Source organism: Erinaceus europaeus, chromosome 7, assembly GCF_950295315.1.
Source record: "Erinaceus europaeus chromosome 7, mEriEur2.1, whole genome shotgun sequence".
NCBI classification, from domain to species: domain Eukaryota; kingdom Metazoa; phylum Chordata; class Mammalia; order Eulipotyphla; family Erinaceidae; genus Erinaceus; species Erinaceus europaeus.
Window position 1 is genome coordinate 16,417,231 of NC_080168.1, and position 22,700 is coordinate 16,439,930.

The 22,700-nt window shown below is 51.4% G+C and overlaps 1 protein-coding gene across 6 annotated transcripts; it reads right to left on the reverse strand.

Annotated features, from left to right (window-relative positions):
• Positions 1-1,658: 1,658 nt before the first annotated feature.
• RUFY4 (RUN and FYVE domain containing 4) lies at positions 1,659-22,400 on the reverse strand. 6 transcript variants are annotated; one of them, XM_060193909.1, is made up of 13 exons: positions 21,490-22,400; positions 20,089-20,233; positions 19,893-19,996; positions 17,295-17,420; positions 17,087-17,193; positions 16,772-16,915; positions 16,451-16,520; positions 15,931-15,987; positions 15,179-15,667; positions 14,223-14,320; positions 8,007-8,132; positions 3,263-3,373; positions 1,659-2,269 (listed from the first exon to the last, which is right to left on the reverse strand). In XM_060193909.1, the coding sequence occupies exons 2-13, from the start codon at positions 20,132-20,134 to the stop codon at positions 2,167-2,169; spliced, it is 1,581 nt and encodes a 526-aa protein (XP_060049892.1). In that variant the 5' UTR covers positions 20,135-20,233; positions 21,490-22,400; the 3' UTR covers positions 1,659-2,166. The 6 variants fall into 6 exon arrangements, with proteins under 6 accessions (XP_060049892.1, XP_060049891.1, XP_060049894.1 ...); XM_060193908.1 differs by having other exon boundaries at positions 21,486-22,400; XM_060193911.1 differs by lacking the exon at positions 16,772-16,915 and having other exon boundaries at positions 21,486-22,400.
• Positions 22,401-22,700: the final 300 nt, after the last annotated feature.

A 22,700-nucleotide genomic window follows, 5' to 3' on the forward strand; every position in this document is an offset into this window, starting at 1 on the left:
CACAAGGCCTGAGTGCCCAGGTGGGGCTGAGAATCGACTTGTCATGAGCAGGCTTACACTTCTTCTGAAACAGGCTTCTCAGAAGCACCCGGGTGCCCACTGAGTGACTCACACTTCCTGCGAGGTTGCCGGGGGTCCCTAAGGAACTGGTGCTGTACTGTCCTGGACCAAGCAGTTGCCCAGTCCTCACCAACTGTGGGCAACTCTCTCTCTCTTTCTTACTGCCACCAAGGCTACTGCTGTGCCTCAGTGTTGGTACTGTCCAGAGGGACAGGAAGCAGACAAGTGGTGATCTGGCGGTGGGGCGAGAGGAAGGGTGAGGGAGAGATGGCAAAGAACACTCGGGAACTTGGGGCCAGATGGGAATGTTTATTATTCTGAACATAGCAATGGTTTCAGGGTGCACACTACAGGCAGCACTCCTCAAACTGAACAGTTCACATGATATAATCTGTTCATTGTACCTGGACAAAGCTACTGAAAATTAGACAGATCTCAATCAGACTCCTGCCAGGAGGCTCCAGAGGATCTCGAGCCTTGTGAAGAATTGTGTTAACTGCTCCTGTTAACCATCCTGCCCCTTTTTTCTTTCTATTTTATTTGATAAACAGGGAGAAATTGAGAGGGGAGGGAGAGATAGAGAGGGAGAGAGAGACACCTGCAGTCCTGCTTCACAGGACTCATGCTTCTTGTCTCATGCTTCCTGTCTGCCAGTCTGTCTGTCTGCCTCTCTGGCACAAAATTCTCAATCTCATATAAAAGCAATAAAATAAATCTTGGGCGGGGGTAGATAGCATAATGGTAGATAGCATAAAAAGACTCTGTCATGACTGAGACTCCAATGTCTCAGGTTCAATCCCCCTTACCACTACATGCCAGAGAAGAGCAGTGTTCTGGTTAAAAAATAATAGTAGGGGATCAGGCGGTGGCACAGCAGGTTAATCGCACATGGGGCAAAGCGCAAGGAGCAGCGTAAGGATCCAGGTTCAAGCCCCTGGCTCCCCACCTGCAAGGGGAGGGTCACCTCACAAGCGGTGAAGCAGGGCTGCAAGTGTCTATCTTTCTCTCCCCCTCTCTGTCTTCCCCTCCTCTCTCAATCTCTCTGTCCTACCCAACAAGAACATCAACAACAACAACAATAATAGCCACAACAATGATAAAACAACAAGGGCAACAAAAGGGAAAAAAAAAATAGCCTCCAAGAGCAGTGGATTCATGCAGGCACCGAGTCCCAGTGATAACCCTGGAGGCAAAATAATAATAGTAATAGTAATAAAAATAAATAAATAAATAAAACCACAGGCTATGGCACACCTGGTTAAGAGCAGACACTAGCATGCATAAAGACCTGCATTTGAACCCCTGCTCCTCAACTGCAGGTGTCTTTCTGTCTCTCTTCCTCTCAATCTCCCCCTCCTCTCTCAAAATTCTCTCTGCCCTGTCAAATAAGGAGGGAAAATGGCCATCAGGAGCAGTGGATTCATCATACAGGCACCAACTCCCAGCAATAACCCTGATGGCAAAATAAATTAATAAATAAAAAATATTTTAAAATTCAGCTTAGTCCAGAGGGACAGGAAGCAGACAAGTGGTGATCTGGGGGTAGGGAGAGAGGAAGGGTGGGGGAGAGATGGCAAAGAACACTCGGGAACTTGGGGTCAGATGGGAATGTTTATTATCTGAACATAGCAATGGTTTCAGGGTGCACGCTACAGGCAGCACTCCTCAAACTGAACAGTTCACATGACACAATCTCTTCATTGTACCTGGACAAAGCTACTGAAAATTAGACAAATCTCAATCAGACTCATGTCAGGAGGCTCCAGAGGATCGCGAGCCCTGTGAAGCATTGTGAGGGCCAGGTAAGGCGGGGGGATAGGAGAGACAGGGGACAGTGGGGCCCCTGGCTCCCACTTGGGTGAGTACTTACTGAGCCTGAAGGGACTTTAGAGAAGATGGTGGCTGGGCACAGCTCCTCTGTGGTGGGCACGGGGGCTGGCATACATCTCCTGCCCACCAGCCTCCCCTCTCCGATGCCCACACCTCAGTCTGTCCCCACAGTGCTGTCCACCTCAGCTCACCGATTTCCAAAATGTAGGAGGGTCTGTCCATAGGGTGGGAAGGGCCGCCTGGTGGGGTGAGGTGGCCTGTCTGGGCGGGCCTTGGTCACAGGAGCTGGGCTTCTCCTTTCTGGGCACATGGTGGGCAGCGGCGCCCTCTGGCCTTGTAATCCACAGAGCAGGCATGGCACAGCAGGCCTTGGCAGACCCTGGGGGCCGGGGGGGAGCTGGGGAGCACTGTGCACAGAAGGGATCCTGGGGACCCAGTCTCTTCCAATTCAACTGTCTGCTTCTCTCCCAGAAGAACCACTTGTGCTCTCCCTTCTCCTGAAGCAAGGGGGTGGGGTTCCCCCATATCCCAGCCACTGACCCTCTGAGTCCAAATCCTCCTCCTGGGGACTCACTTTCCTTTTTTTTTTCTTTTCTTTTTTTCTCTGATAGAGACAGAGAGCAATTGAGAGGGGAGGGGGGAGAGAGAGAGAGGAGAGAGAGAGAGACTTGCAGATTGGCTTCACCCTGCAGGTGGGGACTGGGGCATTGAACCCAGGTCCTTGCATATTGTAACACATGTGCCACCACCCAGCCCTTCCTTCTCCCTCTCCTCTCCTCTCCTCTCCTCTCCTTTTTTTTTTTTTTCTGCCACCAAGGTTATCACTGGGGCTTAGTGCCTGCACAACAAATCCGTAGCTCCTGGCAGAGAAACTGAGAGGGAAGGGAGAAACAGGGAGAGAAGGAGAGAGAGAGAGAGAGAGAGAGAGAGAGAGAGAGATCCCATACAGCCCTGCCTCACCACTCATGAAGCTTCCCCCCTGCAGGTGGGGACTAGTGGTTTGAACCTGGGCCCTTGTTCATAGTAGTAATATGTGTTGTCAAGTAGGCATGCTACCACCTGGCCCTGACTCACCTTCCTCTTTCCTTTGCTTTTGCCTTTGCTTGTCCTGCCTCTAGGAGGTTGGGAACAAGCCTCCTCTCATAGGAAACCAGACTCCGGATGAAAAGGCTGTTCTCCCCTCCATTCTCAGCAGTCTTTATCTCCCGCTGCCCTGGTTCCATGTTTCCCTGCCCCCCTGCCCACTGCACTCTTCTGATCTCTGCTATGTGATGGGTGAACAGGGTGGCCTGTCAGAAAAACCTAGACCTGGGGCTGGGGGCTGCTGGACTCTGGGCTGGCTTGGGGGAGGACATTGTATCCTGTCCCTTACCTGCACGGGTACCGTCGGGACAGCCGGCGGAACTCCTTGTTGCAGACCACACAGCAACCAGGGGCCATGGAGGTCACATGCTGGAGCTGCTGCCACAGAGCATCCTTCTCCCTGATGTGGGGGAGGCAGGGGAGATCCCAGAGGGAGAGAGAGAGAGAGAAAGAGAGAGACACAAAGAGGGGGAAAGGTGCAGAGTCACAGGGAGGGAGACACAGAGAATACAGGTGGACAGGGAAAAGAGACAAAGGGATGGAAGGGAGAGAGATTGAGACAGTGAGAGACGCACACAGAAGAGACTTTCGGGAAGATGGATAGTGGCATCTGGGTCTGCCTGGCCTGCATGACCTCTACCCACTGTTTAAGAATCTGCTCAGGACTGGTGAAATAGCTCACTTGCATAGTGTACTGGTTTGCCACATGCATGACCTAGTTTTGAGCTTAGCCCCCACCAAGTCGAAGGAGGCTTCAGTGCTGTGGTCCCTCTCTCTCTCTCCCTCCCTCTCTCTCTCCCTCTCTCTCCTTCTCTCTCTCTCTGCCTCGCTTAAAAGAAAAGCTCTATTGTATTCCACTCTATACTTCATACCTTTTTAGGTGATAACATACATGTTCTGTTCTCTATATTTTTTTCCTCCCCCTCCCTTCCTCCCTTCCTCCCTTCCTCCCTTCCTCCCTTCCTCCCTTCCTCCCTTCCTCCCTTCCTTTTTTTTCTCTCTTTTTAAATATTTGTTTATTTTATTTCATTTGACAAGACAGAGAGAAATTGAGAAGGGAAAAAGAGATCGGTAGAGAGAAAGAAAGATATCTGCAGCACTGTTTCACTTTTTGTGAAGCTTCCCCCCTGCAGGCAGGGAGTGGGGGCTTGAACCCGGGGTCTTGTGCATGGTAATGTGTGCACTCAGCCAGGTGAACCGCCATACAGCCTCTGCTTTCTCCCTTTCTTTTCTTTTCTTTTCTTTTCTTTTCTTTTCTTTTCTTTTCTTTTCTTTTCTTTTCTTTCCTCCCTCCCTCCCTCCCTCCCTCCCTCCCTCCCTCCCTCCCTTCCTTCCTTCTTCCTTCCTTCTTTCTTCATTGGGGTGGGGGGTGGTTAGTGGTTTACAGAACATGGGTGAAAATTTTTATCTTACCAAGATAGGTGTCTGCAAAGCCCCCCCCCCCAACTTGAAACCTCTACCATCATGCACCAGGACCCTAACTCATAGCCCCAGCCCCCCCTCCCTTCCACTCCCTCCCCAGAGTGCCATGCTTTGGCACAATACACTACACACAGTCCAAGTCTGACTCGGTGTTTTTCCATTTCTGTCCCTGTTTTTTACTCTTCTAATTATAGAAGAGTAAAAAAATCATCTCTGTGATTTGCCTATAGGTTGACTTGGATGTTGAAAAAAGGCAAAGCATATTGACATGATTAGGCGACACACATATATTGCTTCAGACAGAGCTAAGCTGTGTGCTCTAATTTCTCTGCTTGGAAATCACTTGTTCTCTGGGACTTTCTAGTTGCCTTTCTTTGCTCCTCTTGAAGAACCAATTCCCACACCCCCAGTGTCCACATCACGTCACGTGTTGCGCTAGTCCTTTCTCCTGCAAACTGTCCTCCTGGGCTCGGAGCACTTCTGTTCCAACCATGGCCCCCAGCGTCCTACACTGGCTCTCCCCTTGTTATTTTGGGAATTCCCTTTTCTTCTCTCTTGGCTAGGACAACTGTTTCCTGAATTCCACATCTTCTTTCTTGGCCAACTTCCTTATTTTCTGGAACAGATCCTTTACTAACTTCCTGACAGAGGCTGTGGGAGGAGGTGAAGATTCTGTGATTCATTTGAAAAAAATTTCTCCTCTACCATCTCTCCACTTGCTTCCTAATCTGACGGCACATAATTCTGGGACAAAAGTCAGTTTTTCTCAGAATTTGGAAGCATGGCATCATTAAGTGTTTTTTTTTGGTTTTTGTTTTTGCCGCCAAGCTGAGGCCTCTCCCATGTATGATTTCATTTCTGTAGCTGCTTTTTCATTTAAATAGACAAGGGAGGGGAGGGGAGATTACAGTAACAGCTTCCCCTGGTTTCATAGCAACTCCCATATGGTGCCAGGGTTCAAATCTCGGTCATATGCATGACTTAGCTCATGAGTTAGGTCGCTGCTCCCCATAATTGACTTTTTCATGTGTATATAATGCCATTGGGGGAGGGTTAATGCATCACTCACTCTTGACACTGATTCTTATTCTGATTCTTGTATCAGTGACCTGTCTTATGTAAGTCTTACTTCCTCTTTCTCTCTCTCTTTCTTTCTTTCTGTCTGTCATCATTGGAACTTCCCCACTACAGCTTTTTAAATTAAAAAAAAATTTATTTATTCTTTTTTGTTGCCCTTGTTGTTTTATCGTTGTAATTATTATTGTTGTGGTTATTGATGTCATTGTTGTTTGACAGGACAGAGAGAAATGGAGAGAGGAGGGGAAGACAGAGAGGGGGAGAGAAAGATAGTCACCTGCAGACCTGCTTCACCACCTGTGTAGTGACTCCCCTGCAGGTTGGGAGCCGGGGGGCTCGAACCAGGATCCTTACACCAGTCCTTGCGCTCTGCCCCATATACTCTTAACTCGGTGCACTACCGCCCAACTCCCTACAGCTTGTTTTTGATGGACAGATGATAGGTAGATAGATAGATGGGGGCCTAGTCAGGTGGTTGCACATCTGGTTGAGTTAATGTTACGTAGAATTCACAAGGACCCAGGTTTAAGCCCCTGGTCTCCACCTGGAGGCTGGGGCATGAGAGGAGGAAGCTTGATAAGTGATGAAGCAGGGCTGCAGGTCTATCTCTCTCCTCCTCCCTTCTCAATTTCTCTGTCTCTCTGGAAATTAAATAATTTTTTTAAAAAAATAGAGGCAAGGAGAGAGAGAAGAAAAGAGAGAGAGAGAGACTGATTAGAGTACCCACATATCCTGCAGCGCAGTAGGGGTTTGGCTCACACATGGCTCCCATGCTGCTAACATGAGTGTGCAATCCAAGTCAGCTTTTTTTGCCAGCTCTGCTGTGTTAATATTTAAGAAAGAGGTAACAGAGCTGGTGGATCTCCAGATAGTAGACAAGACTGTAGAGGAGCTGGTGTGGAGGCCCTCTGCATCAGACTCTCAACCATAACACCCCACTTCTTCACACGGGCCATTTACATTTCTTTTCAGAAAGATGTTTTGGTTTCAGAGACAGACCCCCAACTACTGTGTGTTCTGTAGTTGGAAAGACAGAAACCTGTGGGTGGGGGGCTTCTCTGCTCCTCCTAATATCTTCATCAGTTAGTTTGCCGATTTCTGCCCCTTCCTCTCACTTCTGCTATCTGTGTTCCTGCCCTGACTGGCTTCTGGCAGCTCTATAGTTACAACTTAGGTTAAAGGTCCAGTTTTCACTTCTCTATCTACTTTCCAGCATCTAGAAATTAGCGTAAATTGCTCCTCTCTCTCTCCTAATTTATTTATTTGTTCATATTGGGTAGAGGGGGAAGGTGGAGATAGAGAAGGGGTGAGACAGAGAGAGGGACTTGCAACACTGCTTCACTGTTTATGAGGAATTTCCCTTGCATGTGGGGATCAGGGGTTTGAACCCAGATCCTTATGCATTGTAACATGTGCATGCTCTACTAGTTATGGCACCACTTGGCCCATAATTTTTTTTTTATTAGTATTATTTTAACTAGAGCACTGCTCAGCACTGACTTATAGTGGTGCTGAGCACTGAACCTGGGACACTGGAATCTCAGGCAAGAAAGCCTTTGATTGACCACTAGGTTATCTCCTTGGCCCTTGCTCTCTGTGTGTTTTGTTTTATTCTTTCATGACTATATTTTCATGACTATGATATGTCTGGATAGAGAATAGATAATTTCTGGTCTTCTTCACCACCTTATTCTTCCCCCTCCCTTTTTCTCTTTTTTTCAAAAAAAAAAAAAAAAGAAAAAGAAAAAAGAAATTCTTGCTTGGGCTAGGGATGCAGCATCCACTTCTTTGTCCATTTTTCAGCTTCTGGAAATTAACTGAAGTCTCTCATCTGTGGTTGGCTACTCTCTTGTTCTCTTTTAAGTTTCAGACTTTCACGGTTAGGAGAGATCTCAAGATAAGTAGAGAGCAGATGATGTGTCTCTCTCTTTCCTCCTTCTGCCAAAAATATCTAAGAACTCTATGTTGATGGTTCTCTTTCTCCTTCATTAATAGCTCTCTGGATTTTGTGTAAGAGGATTTAGTCCTAGATGTTTGCTCAACAAACTTATTCTAATGGAATCCACACCTAGAGGTCTTCTACTTTTCTCTCTTTGTGCTGTGAGTTTAGTGGTTTGTAACTGATCCCAGTGAGCTTGGTCAGTGGGCCCTTGGACAGCCAACCTAGGCCAGGCCCACAGACATGATAAGGCCCGTTGAGGAGTAGGGCTGGTCCATGCTATGGCTTCTTGTTTAACCTTCTCTCAACTCCTCAACCTCTGTGTGTGTGTGTGTGTGTGTGTGTGTGTGTGTGTGTGTGTGTGTGTGTGTGTGTGTGTGTGTTGATACAATGTATGTCCCTGAGTCACAGGACTCCATCCTGTCTGTGTGTCAGCCCTATTGATTCCATTTTCCTCATCTGTCAAATGGGAGTGATGACAAGGGGGTTTAAGAGAAGGAGGCCAAATGCCATGTGCAACAACTTCTGGGGGCAGAGTTTCCATTTCCTCCTCTGCATCTTGTCCCGCCCCGCCCCTGAGCTCCCTGGTTCTTACTGGATCAGCTCCAGCACCCGCTTCTTCATGGTGTTGACCAGGTCCCGCTGTGCCCCCAGCTCCTCCTCATGCAACTTCATCCTCCTCTCTGCTTCTCTCCGCTCCTGCTCCAGCTCTGCCTGAGACCTGGGTAGGAAGCAGGTGGGGCAAGGCCTCAGCTTGGTGGCATGAGACCCAGCAGGGCTGGGGTTCTAGCTCAGACAGCACATTCCACATACACACACCAACTCTCTCTCAAACACACTCTCACACATGTATGCACACTCACTTGCTCACACACACATGTGCACTCACATTCGCTCACACACTCACACACACTTGCTCACACACACATTCACTCTAACACACACACACACACACACACACTCTCACACTCATAAGCATTTATTCGCTCTCACACACACTGGTACATACACATGCTCACACTTTCACTCATTCACACAAACACACACACACTCACTCATCCTTATTCACACACCACACATACACATACCTACATGCCGCTCACAGATGGACCACACAACACATACACAGCACACACTGCAATACAGAGAAATATACACCCCAAACCTACACATATTACACATGTATGCCCATGACATAACGCAACACATGTATGCCCACGACATAACGCAACACATATGCTCACAACACTGTGAACACCAATTGCGCTGTGTGTAACTGACTCCAAGAAAAGAAAACAGGGCCTGTCTTCCTTATGAGTTGTACATGGGACAGGGGGACAAGCCAAGACTTCCCCTCCCTCAACCCCTCCCTCCAGTGGACTCTTCTTTTTTTCAAGCTAGAGGATGAGAGACAGAAAGATAGTGAGAGAGAAACACCACAGCACTGTTCTACCCTTTGTGAAGCTTCCCCCCTCTTCATGGTCCTTGAACATGGTAAAGTGTGTGCTCTGTCTAGGGAGCTATCCCCTTCCTTCCTTCCTTCCTTCCTTCCTTCCTTCCTTCCTTCCATTCATCCCTCCCTCTCTTTCATTTCCCCATCTTCCTTTCTTCCTTTTACCTTTATTTTTATGGTGCTAAGGCTTTGTGCAGGCATGATTCCGCTGCTTTTGGACCAGGTTTTTCTTTATATTTCACACACACACACACACACACACACACACACACACACGAACACACAAGGACACACATGGACACGGACACTACAACACTGCTCCAGCATCCTTGGAACTTCTCCTGGTATTGTGGTATTCCCATGTGATGCTGGTGTTTGAACACAGGACCTCACATATAGCAATGTATACACTCTACTGGTAAGCTATCTTCTGGTGCATTCTCTCTCTCTAATAAATTGGGCTATCTTTCTGTCTGCATTATGTCAAATAAATTGAGAGAGAAAGAGATGGAGAGAGAGAGATGAGAAACAGAGCATACCCTCTGGCACATGCAGTGCTAGGAACTGAACTTAAGACATAAAAGTTTGGGTTCTAACACTTTACTCAGTGTGCCAACACCCAGATCAGAACCTTTTTCATTTTTAAAAAAATATTTTCCTTTTTCACATGTTATTGTGAAAGCCATGTCCACCATCATGGCGATTCTCTGAGAGAATCTCTGAGACACCGGAGAGAGGGTGTTTGGGACACAGCTGAGGTGCTAGGGAAGAAGGTGGGGATTCAAGGTCATCTTTGGGCTTTAAAACATTCTGAAAAAGTATACTGCATTGTCTGTTTAATGAAAAAAAAGCTGTATCTGGGTAAGAAGATGGCATAATAGTTCTGCAAAAAGACTTTCATGCCTGAGGCTTCTAGAGCCTAGGTTCAATTCCCAGCCCCACCATAAGCAAGAGCTGAGTAGTGCTTTGGATAAATAAATAAATAAATACATAAGATAAAAATATATATCTCACATATGGCTTTTAACAAGTCTTGCTTTGGACCCGAAGCTCTGAACCTCTCCCTGCCTTTTTTTTTTTTTTTTACCCCCCTCCTCTTTAGAGGCTTTCTAGAAGGTTCCAAGAAGTATCCTGGGCAGAGGGAGGCAAAGGCCCAGCCTGCAGAGCCCTTCCTGCCACCCATGGGGAGGTGTCCCATAACCCTGGGTTGTGTTTGTGCCTGTCCATGCCCTCGGCCTGAACTAGAGTGTGACAGAGGGAGAGGCCCTTGAGAGCCTGGACAATCATTCTGTTGCCCTGCCACAGGGGAGGAAGGCCAGGTGGCCTGTGAAATCAGACAGACATCAGGTCACCACTGAAATGCCCCCTGGCTGCTCCCAGCCACCTGGAGAAAGAGGCCTCTTGTGCCTGGGCTCTGGATCTGGGCCAGATCTGGACTCTGAAAGAACATTCGAGCCTCCCTGCTGCCTCGTGTCTCAGCTGCTGGCTTGCACTTCTCAGAGCCAGTTTACTTGCCCACTGACCCCTGGGCCTCTGATGTGACAGCTGTGTGTTTGTGTGGAATAGTCTGTGTGCTCATGGCTGGTTTTGGAGCCAGAAATAGGGTGTTGTTGCGGGTCCTGGCGGAGTGATGATTTTTTTTTTTCTTTTTGGTTTTGTTTTCCTGACAGTGGTCACAGGAAGTGACAGGCCAGAAAAAGGTAAGTGTAATCCAGAAGCCACAAGGTGAGACTTGCTGGAGACTCAGGATGTGACATGACTTAGGACATGGCCTGGGAGGTGACTCTTCCAGGTGCAGCTGGGAAGAGTCGGGCAAAGGTGTGCAGACTGGAAAGAGATGTCGAACAGAAAGAGTTCTGAAAGCTGGACTAACATGGTGGGCAGTGGTGGGGGAGGCAGGGGAGAGGTGGCAGCAAGCCTGACCCACCCTGCAGTCATCCCAGAAGGAGGGGAAGGGAGACTCGGATTTAGGGTAATGGGCAGCCACTGAGGAATAGTCTCAGCAGAGGGGAGGCAGACATACCTGGTGTTAGTGGGGCTGGGGGAGGAAGGACAGTTTATTGAGCACCTTCTATGTGCTCTAGTGCTCCCTGGCCTTTTGTCATTTTCTTCTTGGAGGAGGTGTTGTGCTTGCTTTGCAGGAAAGGAAGGTGAACTTCAGAGAGGGAGTGACACTGGCCCGGACACACACAGCTGGGTGTCAGGGGGAGCAGAAGTCTAAACTCCTGTGCTCACCTCCAGCGCCATCACACTGTCCTGCACTTTTGCTGAGGGAGACTGCAGGTGGGAGCAAGGGATCAGTCTCTCTGAGCCCCCGGCCTGCCTCAGGAAGCTCAGTGCTGCCTACCCAGGGTGTTTATCCACAGGCCTATCTGGGGACTCTCTCCAAATCATTTGGTTTTGAGGTCTAGGGGTCGGGTGAAGTGGGGGGAGCCTGGCTGGATATAAAGACAGTGACAGAGAGCAGAGAAACAAAAACAAAAATAAACAAGCAAAAAAAAAAAAAAAATCCCAGCCTTGTCCTCTTGCAAATCAAGGATCTGGGGCTCAGAGAGGGAGGGTAGGCCAGGTTCCAGAAACCTTCAGCAAGAAAGCTGGGAAGGGGTCCCCAGCACCCTCACCTTGCTTCCAAGACTAGTAGCCCAGCACTGAAGCTTCCTCTAGTGCTTTGGGGGCTACAAACCTGGGTGCTGTGTCTTGTCCATCCAGTAACTGTATCTTTGACATACAAACAGTCTTCCCATGTCTCTCCTCTGCACAGAATCCTCAGTGGCTCCCATCATACCTTGGGTCAAAGCCAAGGTTCTTTTGATGACCTTCTGGGGTCTCCCTAAGAGGATCCCTGCCAGGCCTTTGCCTACACCTCTTATTGTCACCTCCCCAGGGAACCAGCAGCCTCCCTGACACTCCTAGACCCTTGCAAGCACATGCCCATCTTAAGGCCTTTGCACTTTCTATCTCTGAGCCAGAGCATTCTAACACCATAGATCCAAAAGGCTCACTTTCTGCAGATCTTTCCTCACAGTCACCTTTCCAGGGAAACCTCCCTGGCCATATCGCCTTATTGAAGTACACTGACACTTGTTGCTTCCCATTCCCATGAGGACAGGGGCCCTATCTGTGGTGTCTGCAGAGTATCCTGGACACACTGAGCAGGCCTGGCATAGACTGGGTGCTGCAGGTATTTGTGGAGTGACTGAGTGATGGACTGGATGATGGAGGCAGGATGGCAGGTAAGTCCAAGGGACATCTCCACCCCCAACCCTGCACAGCCCTGCACAAGAGCAGCCTGGGCTCAGGAGGTGTCCCTGAAGTCTCCTAGCTGCTCCCCCCCCACACACAGGAGGTCCTGGTCCCCACAGTCTGAGCTGGGAGCACCCTCCCACCTCCATATTCACAGAATCATGGGACTCTCCACTGGCCAAACTTGGGGTTCAGCTGAGGGTCAGGTGGGTGGATCCTCATCATGTCCACTTTGCTCTCCCCCCACCTACCCCCCCCAAGCCTACTAAACAGTCAGTAGCAGGCCATGTGATTCAGTCTGATTCACTATGGGGTGTGTATGGGGGTGACTCTTAACCTTCCAGGGGGCAGGGGAGAACCTGCAGGCAGTCAGGGAGACTGAGTCACACCAGAAATGGTCTTTACACAGCCAACAGTGACATAAATTAAAGAATAAACTCTGGAGACTGGAGAAGGCAGCTCAGTAGGCAGAGTGCAGGACTTGCATGTGTGTGTGAGAAGCTCCAGGCTCCATCCCTGGCACATCACATGATGGAGTGGTTCTCTCTCTCTCTCTCTCTCTCTCTCTCTCTCCTCTCTCTCTCATGCATAAAAATAAAGAGAATAAGGGCCTGAATGGTGACACACACGATAGAGCACATAACTCACAGTACACTAGGACCTGGGTTCAAGCCCTTGGTTCTCACATGCAGCTTCCTGTGGATGGGGCAGGGCTGCAAGGGTCTCTCCTTCTCTCTGTCTCTGTTTCCCTCTCAGTCTTCCTCTCTATCTCTCTTTGTCTCTTGTCTTCTATCAAAAGAAAAAGAAAAATGGCCATGGGAACAGTGGCACCGTGCAGGCACTGAGACCCAACAATAACCCTGGTGGCAAATAAATAAAATAAAATTTTAAAAATGCTTAGGAAAGGGAAATTGAGGGAGCAGAGGGGAAGTCAGCACACTCTGGCCCTTGAGGCCAAGGCGCTAATGAGGAGGTAAGGATGCTGGGTGGAGAGAGATGCTGAGGGAGAGAGACAGAGATGCCACTTGAATAGTTGGTTCAGGGCAGGGCTCATGTCCACTGGGTCTGCAGTTAGCAGCCAGGACTCTCTGCCTCCTTAGTCAACACACAGAGATCCTGGGACAACATGGGTGGACTGAGGAGCTTCTTTGAGCCTTAGTCTATTTCACCCCTCAGAAGGGATTTCTTAGAGACCCTTCTCGTAAGACTGGAGAGGAAAGACCGAGACCAGTGTCAGGGACATAGTAAGTGTTCAGTAAACCAAACCATGGTTATGAACATGACTATCTAGACAGAAAAAGAGAGAGCCCGCAAACAGGGGGCAGGAAAACGTGTGTGTGTGTGTGTGTGTGTGTGTGTGTGTGTAGCAGGCACACAGAGGAAAAGATAGGGAGAGAGACAGGACCTAGAGGGCTGGAGAGAAAGATTCCCAATATAGCAGTAAGGTTTAAAGGTGTGTGTGTGTGTGTGTGTGTGTGTGTGTGTGTGTGCATGTAGGTACAGGGCTGCAAAACCTCTCCTGGAGGACCCTGGGAGAAATCTTGAGATAGGGGAGAAGAAGAGGAGCCCTTTAAGAGAAGGATTAAGGCCTTGCCTACCTCAGCACCCTAAAAGTTGCACCCAGCACCAGGCCAGGTGCAGGGGAGTGGTATGATTCAGTAGTGAGCACAGAAGTCAGGCTGCAGCACCCGCCTCCCTTGGCCTCTGGCTTTGTGCTCACCCCTGGTTTTCTGGCCCTTCCATCTATCTGCCTCTTATCTCTGCCTCCCACCCCCACTGGCTCTTTGTGCCCCTGGATCTCTGGTCCCTGGCTGGTACTCTGGATCCCTGACTCTCTGATACCCTCCCTTATGCACCCCCCCAATCTCTGGTCCCTGCCTCTCTGCTCAACCCCCCAATTATGACCCCAGGCTCTCTGGTCTCCCAGCTTTCTACCCCTGGCTCAATTACCCCATTTTGACCCCCGCAACTTTCTGGCCCCTGGCTCTCTGCTCACCCCCTGCTCTTGTCTTTCTTGTCCCCCCAATTCTTTAACCCCTTATTCTCTGGTGGCTCCTGACACTCTGGCTCCCTCTCTCTGACCCCACCCCATGCACTGCTGGTTGCCATGGTTACCTGCTGAGCTGCTCTCGCAGAACCTCCAGCTGCCCCTCCAGTAGCCACTTCTGGTGCTGGGCCCACTCCTGGGCCTTCTGGAGATCACACCTCAGGCTCTGGGGCAGAAGAAGGGTATAGTGGGTGGGAGCGAGGTGGGGAGACACCCCAGCCCAGGGACTGACCTGATAAGCCTACCCTGAACCCTCAGAGACAGCCCTCAGGCAGAAGGTGAGTTGGTGGGGAGGGCCCACAAAATAGCTTGAATAGTGCAATGCTTTGCCATGTGTATTACCCAGGTTCAAGCCCTACCCTCACCACGACTGAAGGAAGCTTGAGTACTGTGGGCTCTCTCTCTCCTTCTCCCTCTCTCTCTCTCTCTCCTTCCTTGTGTCTCTACCTAGAAATAAATAGACAAATAAATAAATAAACAAAAAGATGAGAGAGGGCCATAGCTGGAGCTGGGATGTCTGGGACTCTGTCTACCTTCACTGAAGGGTGGAGGTGGCCAAGTTCAAGGATAGGTGGACTCTGACTGGGGAAGGGGCTAAAAGACTCCAGGCTGGAGAACTGGGGGGGGGGTGGCTCCAGGAGGAGTGTCTCTCTCTCTCTCTCTCTCTCTCCAAAGCCTCCAGGGACGAGACAGGTGGACAGAGTGGGGTTGATGTGAGGCAATCAGGAGACATGGGGATTGTGATGAACTGATGACCATGTGACTTTAGCCTAACAGTGATGATAAAAGTCTCTCATGCTTGAAGCACTAAAGGTCCCAGGTCCCAAGTTCAATCTTCAGCATGACTGGAAACCAGAGCTGAGCAGTGCTCTGGTATAAAAACCAAAACATGAAAAGTATCAAAAAGTGAAAAAAAAAAAAAAGCACTCTGTGGGGGCTGGTGACAGTTGACCTGTGGGCCACAATAGCCCAGGCTATAAAGAGGACCACTCCCCCCTCATTGCCGGAGCTAGGTTATACTCACCTCAACCACATCCTGCAAGGCCTCCCCTCCCTGCCTGCTCCCTGGCAGGTTCTCCTTGGTTCCCCCGGAGCTGGAGGCTGGATGCGTTTGCATGTGACCCTCTTCTTCTGTCCTGGCACCGTGAGGCCCCTCTGTGGTCCTCTGGCCCTCAGCACTGAGGGAGACCTCTCTTCCCTCAGTCTCTGTCCCTGTCACTGCTTTCCAAACCCCTGTGACCCCCTCCCGCTGTCCCTGGATGCTGGCCGTTGAGTTCCCCAGGTGGACTTCCATTCTTGGGGTCCCATTCTTTGGGCTTTGCTGAAGTGACTCCCAGTTATCTACTCCCCACATTCCCTGGGGGACCCCAAGGCTTGTCTTTTCCAAGCAGGCAGGTGGATGCGTGGGTCCCGTCAGTTGGGCCTCTCTGGGTGCATCTTGCAGACTTCGAGCTTCATGGGGGTGTGATCTCCCCACGTGGCCTCCTCTGAGGCCTCCAGATGCAGCTGGGATCTACAGGGGAGCCCCCAAACCCACATCCCTTTCAGATGAATGCACTGGCCAGCTTTGAGGGGGCAGGCCACAGCTTTAATCCGACAACCAGAAGTGCCTGTGCAGTAGATGGGGGTGGGGTGCCCAGGGATCCCCACTCTGTTATCTCATGCTCAATCTCTTAGACCTGGCCAGGGAACAGCAGTGCTAGAGAAGGCCCATTCTCCTTCCCCCACCCCTACCCCTTCTCTTCCCTTCCTCTGTGGAGCCCCCACTCTCCCTACCTCACCCCTATGATCCTTCTCGCTGAACTTGACCTCTCTGTGCTTGGGTTTTTGCACCTGCAGAGCAAGAATGACAACACCTGCCTTGCCGGGTCACGGAGACTGACAGGCAGCTTTGAGTTTGGCCTGTGGCCCTCTGTGTGCTCACGTCACTACACTTCACATGTGGAGCTGCCAAGTGTCCCCCAACAGAAGCTGCTCCCCTGTTTTGCTTCCTACCAGCCTCTGGTCACCTTCCTACCAGCACCTCCTCTTCCCTGGGGTCCTGGGGACTCCTGCAGATGATGCTTGGGGTCCCATGCTCTCCCTGTGTTTCTACCAATTTAGGAATAGGCTTCCCCTTCTCGTGTGGCTCCCCAGTTCCCAGGTGCACTCAGGTGCTCTCAGGTTGGCCTCTCTCTCTCTCTCTTTCTCTCATTGTCTGTTTGTCTGTCTGTCTCCCTGCTGGGTGGGAGCTCAGTTCCTGTCAGCCTGATGGTGGAGACAGGGAGGCTCAGAGAGAGAAGTCAGGAGGTGGCACCTCTTTGGGGAAGACTTTGGTCTTTCTGGGCCTTTGTGCCTGGCTCTCGCTGGTGTCGGAGCTGCAGGACCTGAAAGTGAAGGGGACAAGGAGGGGACACCCCAGGACTCTCCAGTAATGGTCTTGGTCCTTGGGTGCTGGGTGTCCCCTCCTTTCAACACCATTTTCCTGCACCCACCATCTTCACTCATGTCCTCCCACTCTAGTCACCCCTTTTAATCCCAGGGCCACCAAATCTGAGTATGTCTTCTCTGCAGCCTTCCCCAGAACCCTGGGAGAGCTCAGGTGTGTAGGGAATGCAGAGGACTGGAGCCTGCTCACTCTGAGAACAAGGGCCAGGCACCGTCCAGGTCTGGCCGCTGCAGGTCCAAGTGGAAGGTCACCCCGTTGAGGGCATAGAGAGCATCCAGGAGACCCTGCTGGAGCTCAGGGCAGCACAGGGGGCTCCGAGGGCCATACCAGTCCCTGCAACAGTGTGATCAGCACCCTGGGCCCCAGCCCAATGCCACCCCCATCTCTGCTGATGGCTATTAAGGGAAGGTTTCCCTTGGGAGCTGGGATCCCTGGGATCTAGCCTTTGCTCTGCCCTTCCCCAGCTGGGGTTTCCCAGATGCGTGGTATAGGGAGCAACCCCACCTGGCAAGCGCCTGGTCCAGGAGGCAGAGCTGCAGTGACTCAGCCAGCTGCTGGTGGGCCAGGCAGAAGCGGATGAAGGCGCGGCCCCTCCCCAGCGAGGTCCGCAGCTGCGCAGTGAGAGCCAAGGCCAGGGGCTCAGGAGGGACTCTGGGGAGAGAGTCCCCCCTAAGGTGCTCCCCACACTCTCCAGTCACCTGGCCCTGGGTACCTTGTCCTGGGAGCGCACGAAGAGGATAGGCTCGGTGTCCCCACGCTGGCACCACAGGGCCGCACAGAGGAAGTCCCAGTAATCTCTACGAGCCCGCAGGAAGCCCCTCTGCTCTTTCAGGTCGAACTGTCAGTGAGGGAAGGAGGGTGGGAATGAGCCTTCCTGGGCCCCAGCAGGCCCCAGGGCACATGAGGACCAGGACTCTGCCCTTCCTGGCTGTGTGGCATGGGGCTTCAAGCTTGACCTCTCTGCACCTTCTGTGCTCCCTGCCTTGCTTTCTCTCTTCCATCTTTGTCTTTTTAAAAAATATTTATTTATTTTAATGAGAGAGATACTGATAGAAAAATGCAGAGACAGAGAGAGAGACACAAGAGAGACACCAGAGCACTGCTCAGCTCTGGCTTATGGTGGTGCTGGGGATTGAACCTGGGGCCTTGGAGACTCAGGCATGAAAATATTTTTGCATAATCATTATGCTGTCTCTCTAGCCCCCTCTCCACCTTAATTTTTTTTCTTTCCCTATATTCACCTATCCATCCAGTCCACTCTTCCTCCTTTCTTTCCTTCTTACCTCCTTCCTTTCCTTCTCTCCTTCCTTCCTCTTTCATTCTGGAAACACTAAGTGAGCACTTACTATTCACCAGACCCTATTTTAAGTCCCAGGGCTACAGAAATAGATGAGAAGCTTCCTAGAGCTGACATCTCGTGAGAGGAGAAAGATACCCAAGAAAAGGATCAGTCAGACATTTAGTAGGTTACATAGTGCTGCCAGCTCAGGGGGAAAATTAAGTAAGTCCAGGAACTAGAAAAGTGGTGTGTGTGTGTGTGTGTGTGTATTTAATTTAGATGACATTATTCACAACAGCTAAAAAGTAGAAGCAGCCTAACTGCCCACCCACAGATGACTGGTTAAACAAGTTCTGGGATATGGCAGATGACCTCAACAATGTATCCCAGAATCATGTCTCCAGAGCCCTACCCCACTGGGGAAAGATAGAAAGAGGCTGAAGGTATGCATCAACCTGACAATGCTCATATCCAGCAGTAAAGCAACTATGGGAGCCAGACCTTCCACCTTCTGCACCCCATAAAGAATTTGATCCATATTCCCAGAGGAAGAGAAATGTTAGGGGAAGATGACCAGAGAGGTCCGAACTCCAATTCTATCAGGACCTGGAGAGAGAAGAGGAAAAAAGGAAAGACATTTGGAAGTAGCAGTAGGTGTAGGTGTGACTTAGAAAGGAAGACAGGACCATGGGGAAAAAATGGGCAAACATGTATAAATATAGATAGTTATAGAAATAACAGTTAACCCAAATCTATGACCTTAGGAGAACCACTTTTCTAATGAAAGGAATGGAAACACAGGAATCTGGTGGTGGCAATGCTGTAGAACTGTACCCCTGTCATCTCACAGTTTTGTAAATCAATATTAAGTCATTAACAAAATAAAAGAAAAGAAGTTATGGGATATATATACTCCATGGAATACTACTCAACAAAAAAGGTGATATTGTGTCCTTTGGGACAAAATGGATGGAATGAAAGACAACTACCAGATTATTTCACTCCTATGTGGAATCTAGAGAATGGACACACATGAACTTGGAAAAAAATAACAAAAAACTGTCCATAAGAATTTGTGAGAACTATGGTAGTTATCACTGGGTGGTGGAGGCACAGAGCTTTGGTGGTGGGTGTGGTGTGGAAATATATCTTGTAATCTTAAACTCTTGTAGCCCATACAAATTACATGTAAATTAAAATTAGTAATATTAATAAGTAAGGGGCCAAGAGGTGGTGTACCTGGCTGCATGCACATGTTATAATGCATAAAGACCTAGGTTCAAGTTCCTGGTCCCCACTTGGCAAGGGACGGCTTTTTGAGTGGTCAAGTATTGCTGCAGGTATCTCTGTCCCTTTCTATTTCCCACTCTCTCTCGTTTTCTCTGTCTCTATCAAAAAATAAAAATAAAAACTAAAATGTTAAAATAAATAAAGAGAAAACCTAGGTGACAGTGGATAGGAAAAGAGGTTTGAGTCAAGCCCAGATCTGAAGGGAGTGGGAAACAACATCTACACATCTGGGGCAAGAACACTGTAGGCACAGGGAATCCAGAGCAAGTGCAAAGGTCCTGGGGCAGGCACTTGGCTGCTGTGCTTTGGGCAGATGACGGAGGGTTAGAGTGAGATGTGTAAAGGTGGTGCAGGGTAGGCGGGCAGGAGACTCTCATGCTCACAAAGCAACACACACACACACACACACACACACAGGAGTAAAGGGTATGGATGTGTAAAGGGCTTAGCTGCTACATAGGAAGTGCTAGGGGGCAGGTGGCTAGCCAGAGGGCATGGAGCCTGGTACACTTGAGTCTTCAGAGTAGACTGTTGCCCCAGCTCCATCCAGCCTGCCTCTGCCCTGCCAAGCCCTGTTTGGATTGCATCCCTGGGAAGCAAGGAGGGAGCTAGGTCTGGGTCCTCACAACTGGGAAAGAGTTGGAGGGAAGGACAGGAAGGGAGGACAGAAGAAGACAGGAAGGGAGAGCAGGAGGGCAGAGGGCAGGAGGAGAGAACGAGAGGAGAGGATAGCAGCCTCACCTGCAGCAGGCGCTCCAGGCAGCCGCAAAGCCCGTGCAGCTCAGCGCTGGTGTCTGTCACAGGTGGCCCGGCCCCGTGACCCTGGATGATGGCTGAGACAGCGGCTGCAGCGGGGAGAGTGGTAGAGCATGACCTCAGCCTCCGGCCCCCGTCTCTGCTTCCATCCAGTCCCAGAACCCCTGCCAGGATATCTCACCTTTCAGGTCCCTGGTGAGCTGGTGAGCAGTTTCCTCGCCCTCCATGGATGTGACTCAGGAAGGGCCTCCCCACTATGCCCAGGAGTCAAAGCACAGAGATGGCTGGGGGTGGCTCAAGGTCACACAGCAGGAGACAGATCCAGCCTGGGTGGGGAGAGGAGGCTGGGACCCCCCACTTGGGGGCATTCCCTGGGTGCTGGGCCCTGATGTCCTTGTTCTCAAACCATGTGTTCCTGCCACGTGGTGCTGGGCTGAGGGGTGTCACCTCCCCCCTTGGGCTATCCATGGCCAGTGCACACTCATGCTTTCTCAGGCCCTGGCAGGGTGGAAAATGTGTGTCCTTTGAGGGGTGTGTGTGTGTGTGGGGCAGAACTGTAGCTTTTTTCCTGCTTCTCTCCCCAGGACTCTCAGCCTGTTCTGCAGCTCCCCAGCAGGTCCTGAGACTCAGGCAGGACTACAGTGGCCCCTGAGAGGGCGGCTGGGGGGTATTCTGACAGCCGGGGTATAGAGCAGGCACAGGAAGGAAGTCCAGGGATCCTAAGCCCTAGGGTTGCTGGATGGGGAGTGAGTGGGTGGGTGTGGAGAAGTGGTAGCCACAATGAAGGAGGAGAGGGAGATGAGGCCAAGGTGAGGGGGTGTCAGGGAACCCTAAAATGAGAGTTGAAGCACCTGGTTCTCTACACTGATCCTGTGGCTACTTCACTTGTGATCCTGGGCACAGCTGTTGCCTTTCTTGGGCCTCAGTTTCCCCATTTCTTTCCTTATCATTTACCTATTTTATTGCCACCAGGGTTTTTGCTGGGGCTTGGTGCCAGCAAGATGAATTAATGGGTTCTGGCAGCCTTCTCCCCCCCTTTCTTTTCTGTGATAGGAAAGAGACAGATTGACAGGGAAGGAGGAGATAGAGAGGGAGAGAGACAGAGAGACACCTGCAGACCTGCTTCTCTGCTTGTGAAGCTTCTCTCGTGCAGGTGGGAACCAAGGGCTCAAACCCAGGTCTTTGTGTATGTGTGCCCTCAACTGGGTGTGCCTGCTGGGCTCCAGCTTCCCCATTTCTAAAGCAGAAAGTTGGACCAAGGAAATGCCTCTGCAGCCCCTGCATCTCAGATAGTCTATGGACTCTATGAAGTGGCCCAGGAGACAGTGCAGCAGCTAGAGCAATGGACTTGCAAGCATGAGGTCCCAAGTTCAAAATCTGGCATTTTGCCAGAGTATCATTCGGTTTCTGTTTCTCTCTGTCTCTCCTTCCCTCTTGCTCTTTCACGGATGAATGAAACTTTCAAAGAAAACAGTGCCCCTCCTCCTCTTCCTCACTTCTTTGCAGACCTCCCCACCCCTGGCCCTCTGGGTCAATTCTCCATCCAGTCACCCCGGGGCTCAGAGTTCTCCCTGGTACTCACCCCGAAAGCTAGGGGGTCCTGGGGAGCTCTCACTCGTGCCGGTGGGGCCCGCTGTGCCCTCCTGGGGTGTGCCTCCCTGGGGCGGTGACTCACTGCCCAGCCCTGAGGGGAAGTCCGCTCCCGCGGGGAGGAGCAGCAGAGGCCGGGTCAAGGGCAACGGGGCAGCTTGGGTGAGCGGGAGAGGGTTTCTGGAAGGCAGACCTGAACAGGGCCCCAGGACGCCCCTATCATTCAGGATGCACCTTGGGGAGTTGCCTGCTGGGGCTTCCCCCGTCGCTCACCGCGTCTTTCTGCCTTGTCGCCAGCAGGTGGCGGAAGCGGGCCGCGATGCCGCCATACCTGAAAGTCTGCGGGTCTCCTGCGTCACTTAGCAAAGTTGCGGGTGAGGAGAGGGCAGGGGTCTCCCACCTGTCTCTCTGCTCCCCACTTCGGTCTCCAAAGCGGGCCCACATGAGTGATGCACACCCGTGCCATCTTCTCAGCCTCGATACCGCCCTACCCCAGGATGGGGGGGGAGCACAGGTGCGATGCTGAGTACAGGTGTGGCCCAGCCACCTGTGCGCGGCCCCCTCTGAGGCCCCGCTGACTGTCCTCTGCTTTCTCCTTTGTCTTTCCACCTCGCGCTTTGGAGTTTTTCAGGGTGGGCTGGTATTGGGGGGCAGAGAAAGCGGCGGGACAGGCACCCAGGAGGACTACCTTCCCTGAATCCCAGGAGGCAGGGAAACACGGGCGCAGGTTGCACGAAGTCTGGTCTTCAGCTTCTGGAATGCCGCCTCCCCCTGCAGAGGCCCTGTCCCTCTCCTTCTCTGTCCCCCAGTATCTCAGTCTCTCTGTCTCTCCCTCATTACTTCTCTTTATCTGTTTCCAGCTTCCCCCGTCGCTCCTTCAGTCTCCCAGCCCCTCCTTGCGCCCCCGGGCCCCTCTCCCTTAGGCCCCCGCCCCCGCCCTGGTTGCCCCCCCCCGCTCCCCAGGGAGCCCAGGAGACCCGGCTGGGCAGGGGGCGTCTCCCTCGGCTAGCAGCGGTCCCCGGGGCGGGTCTGCCCTCGCCCCAGTCCCCGCCCCGGCCCGCAGGGCGCCGGCCCGATGGGCTGCTCGGTGAGTCTGGTGTGTTGCGAGGTGCTGGAGCCCCGGGCCCCCCGCGACCCCCAGCCCCCGGGGAGTCCCCCGACAGAGCGCTGGGAGCTCCGGGGTTCGGCCCGCTCCCCCAGCAG

Coding starts and splice junctions, on each gene's coding strand:
- RUFY4 (XM_060193909.1), bottom strand. CDS start 20,134: ATGGAGGGCGAGGAAACTGCTCACCAGCTCACCAGGGACCTGAAAG. Junction 16,916..17,086: donor CTGGACCAGGCGCTTGCCAG/GTGGGGTTGCTC, acceptor ACACTGTTGCAG/GGACTGGTATGGCCCTCGGA. Junction 15,988..16,450: donor CCAAAGTCTTCCCCAAAGAG/GTGCCACCTCCT, acceptor CTTGCTCTGCAG/GTGCAAAAACCCAAGCACAG.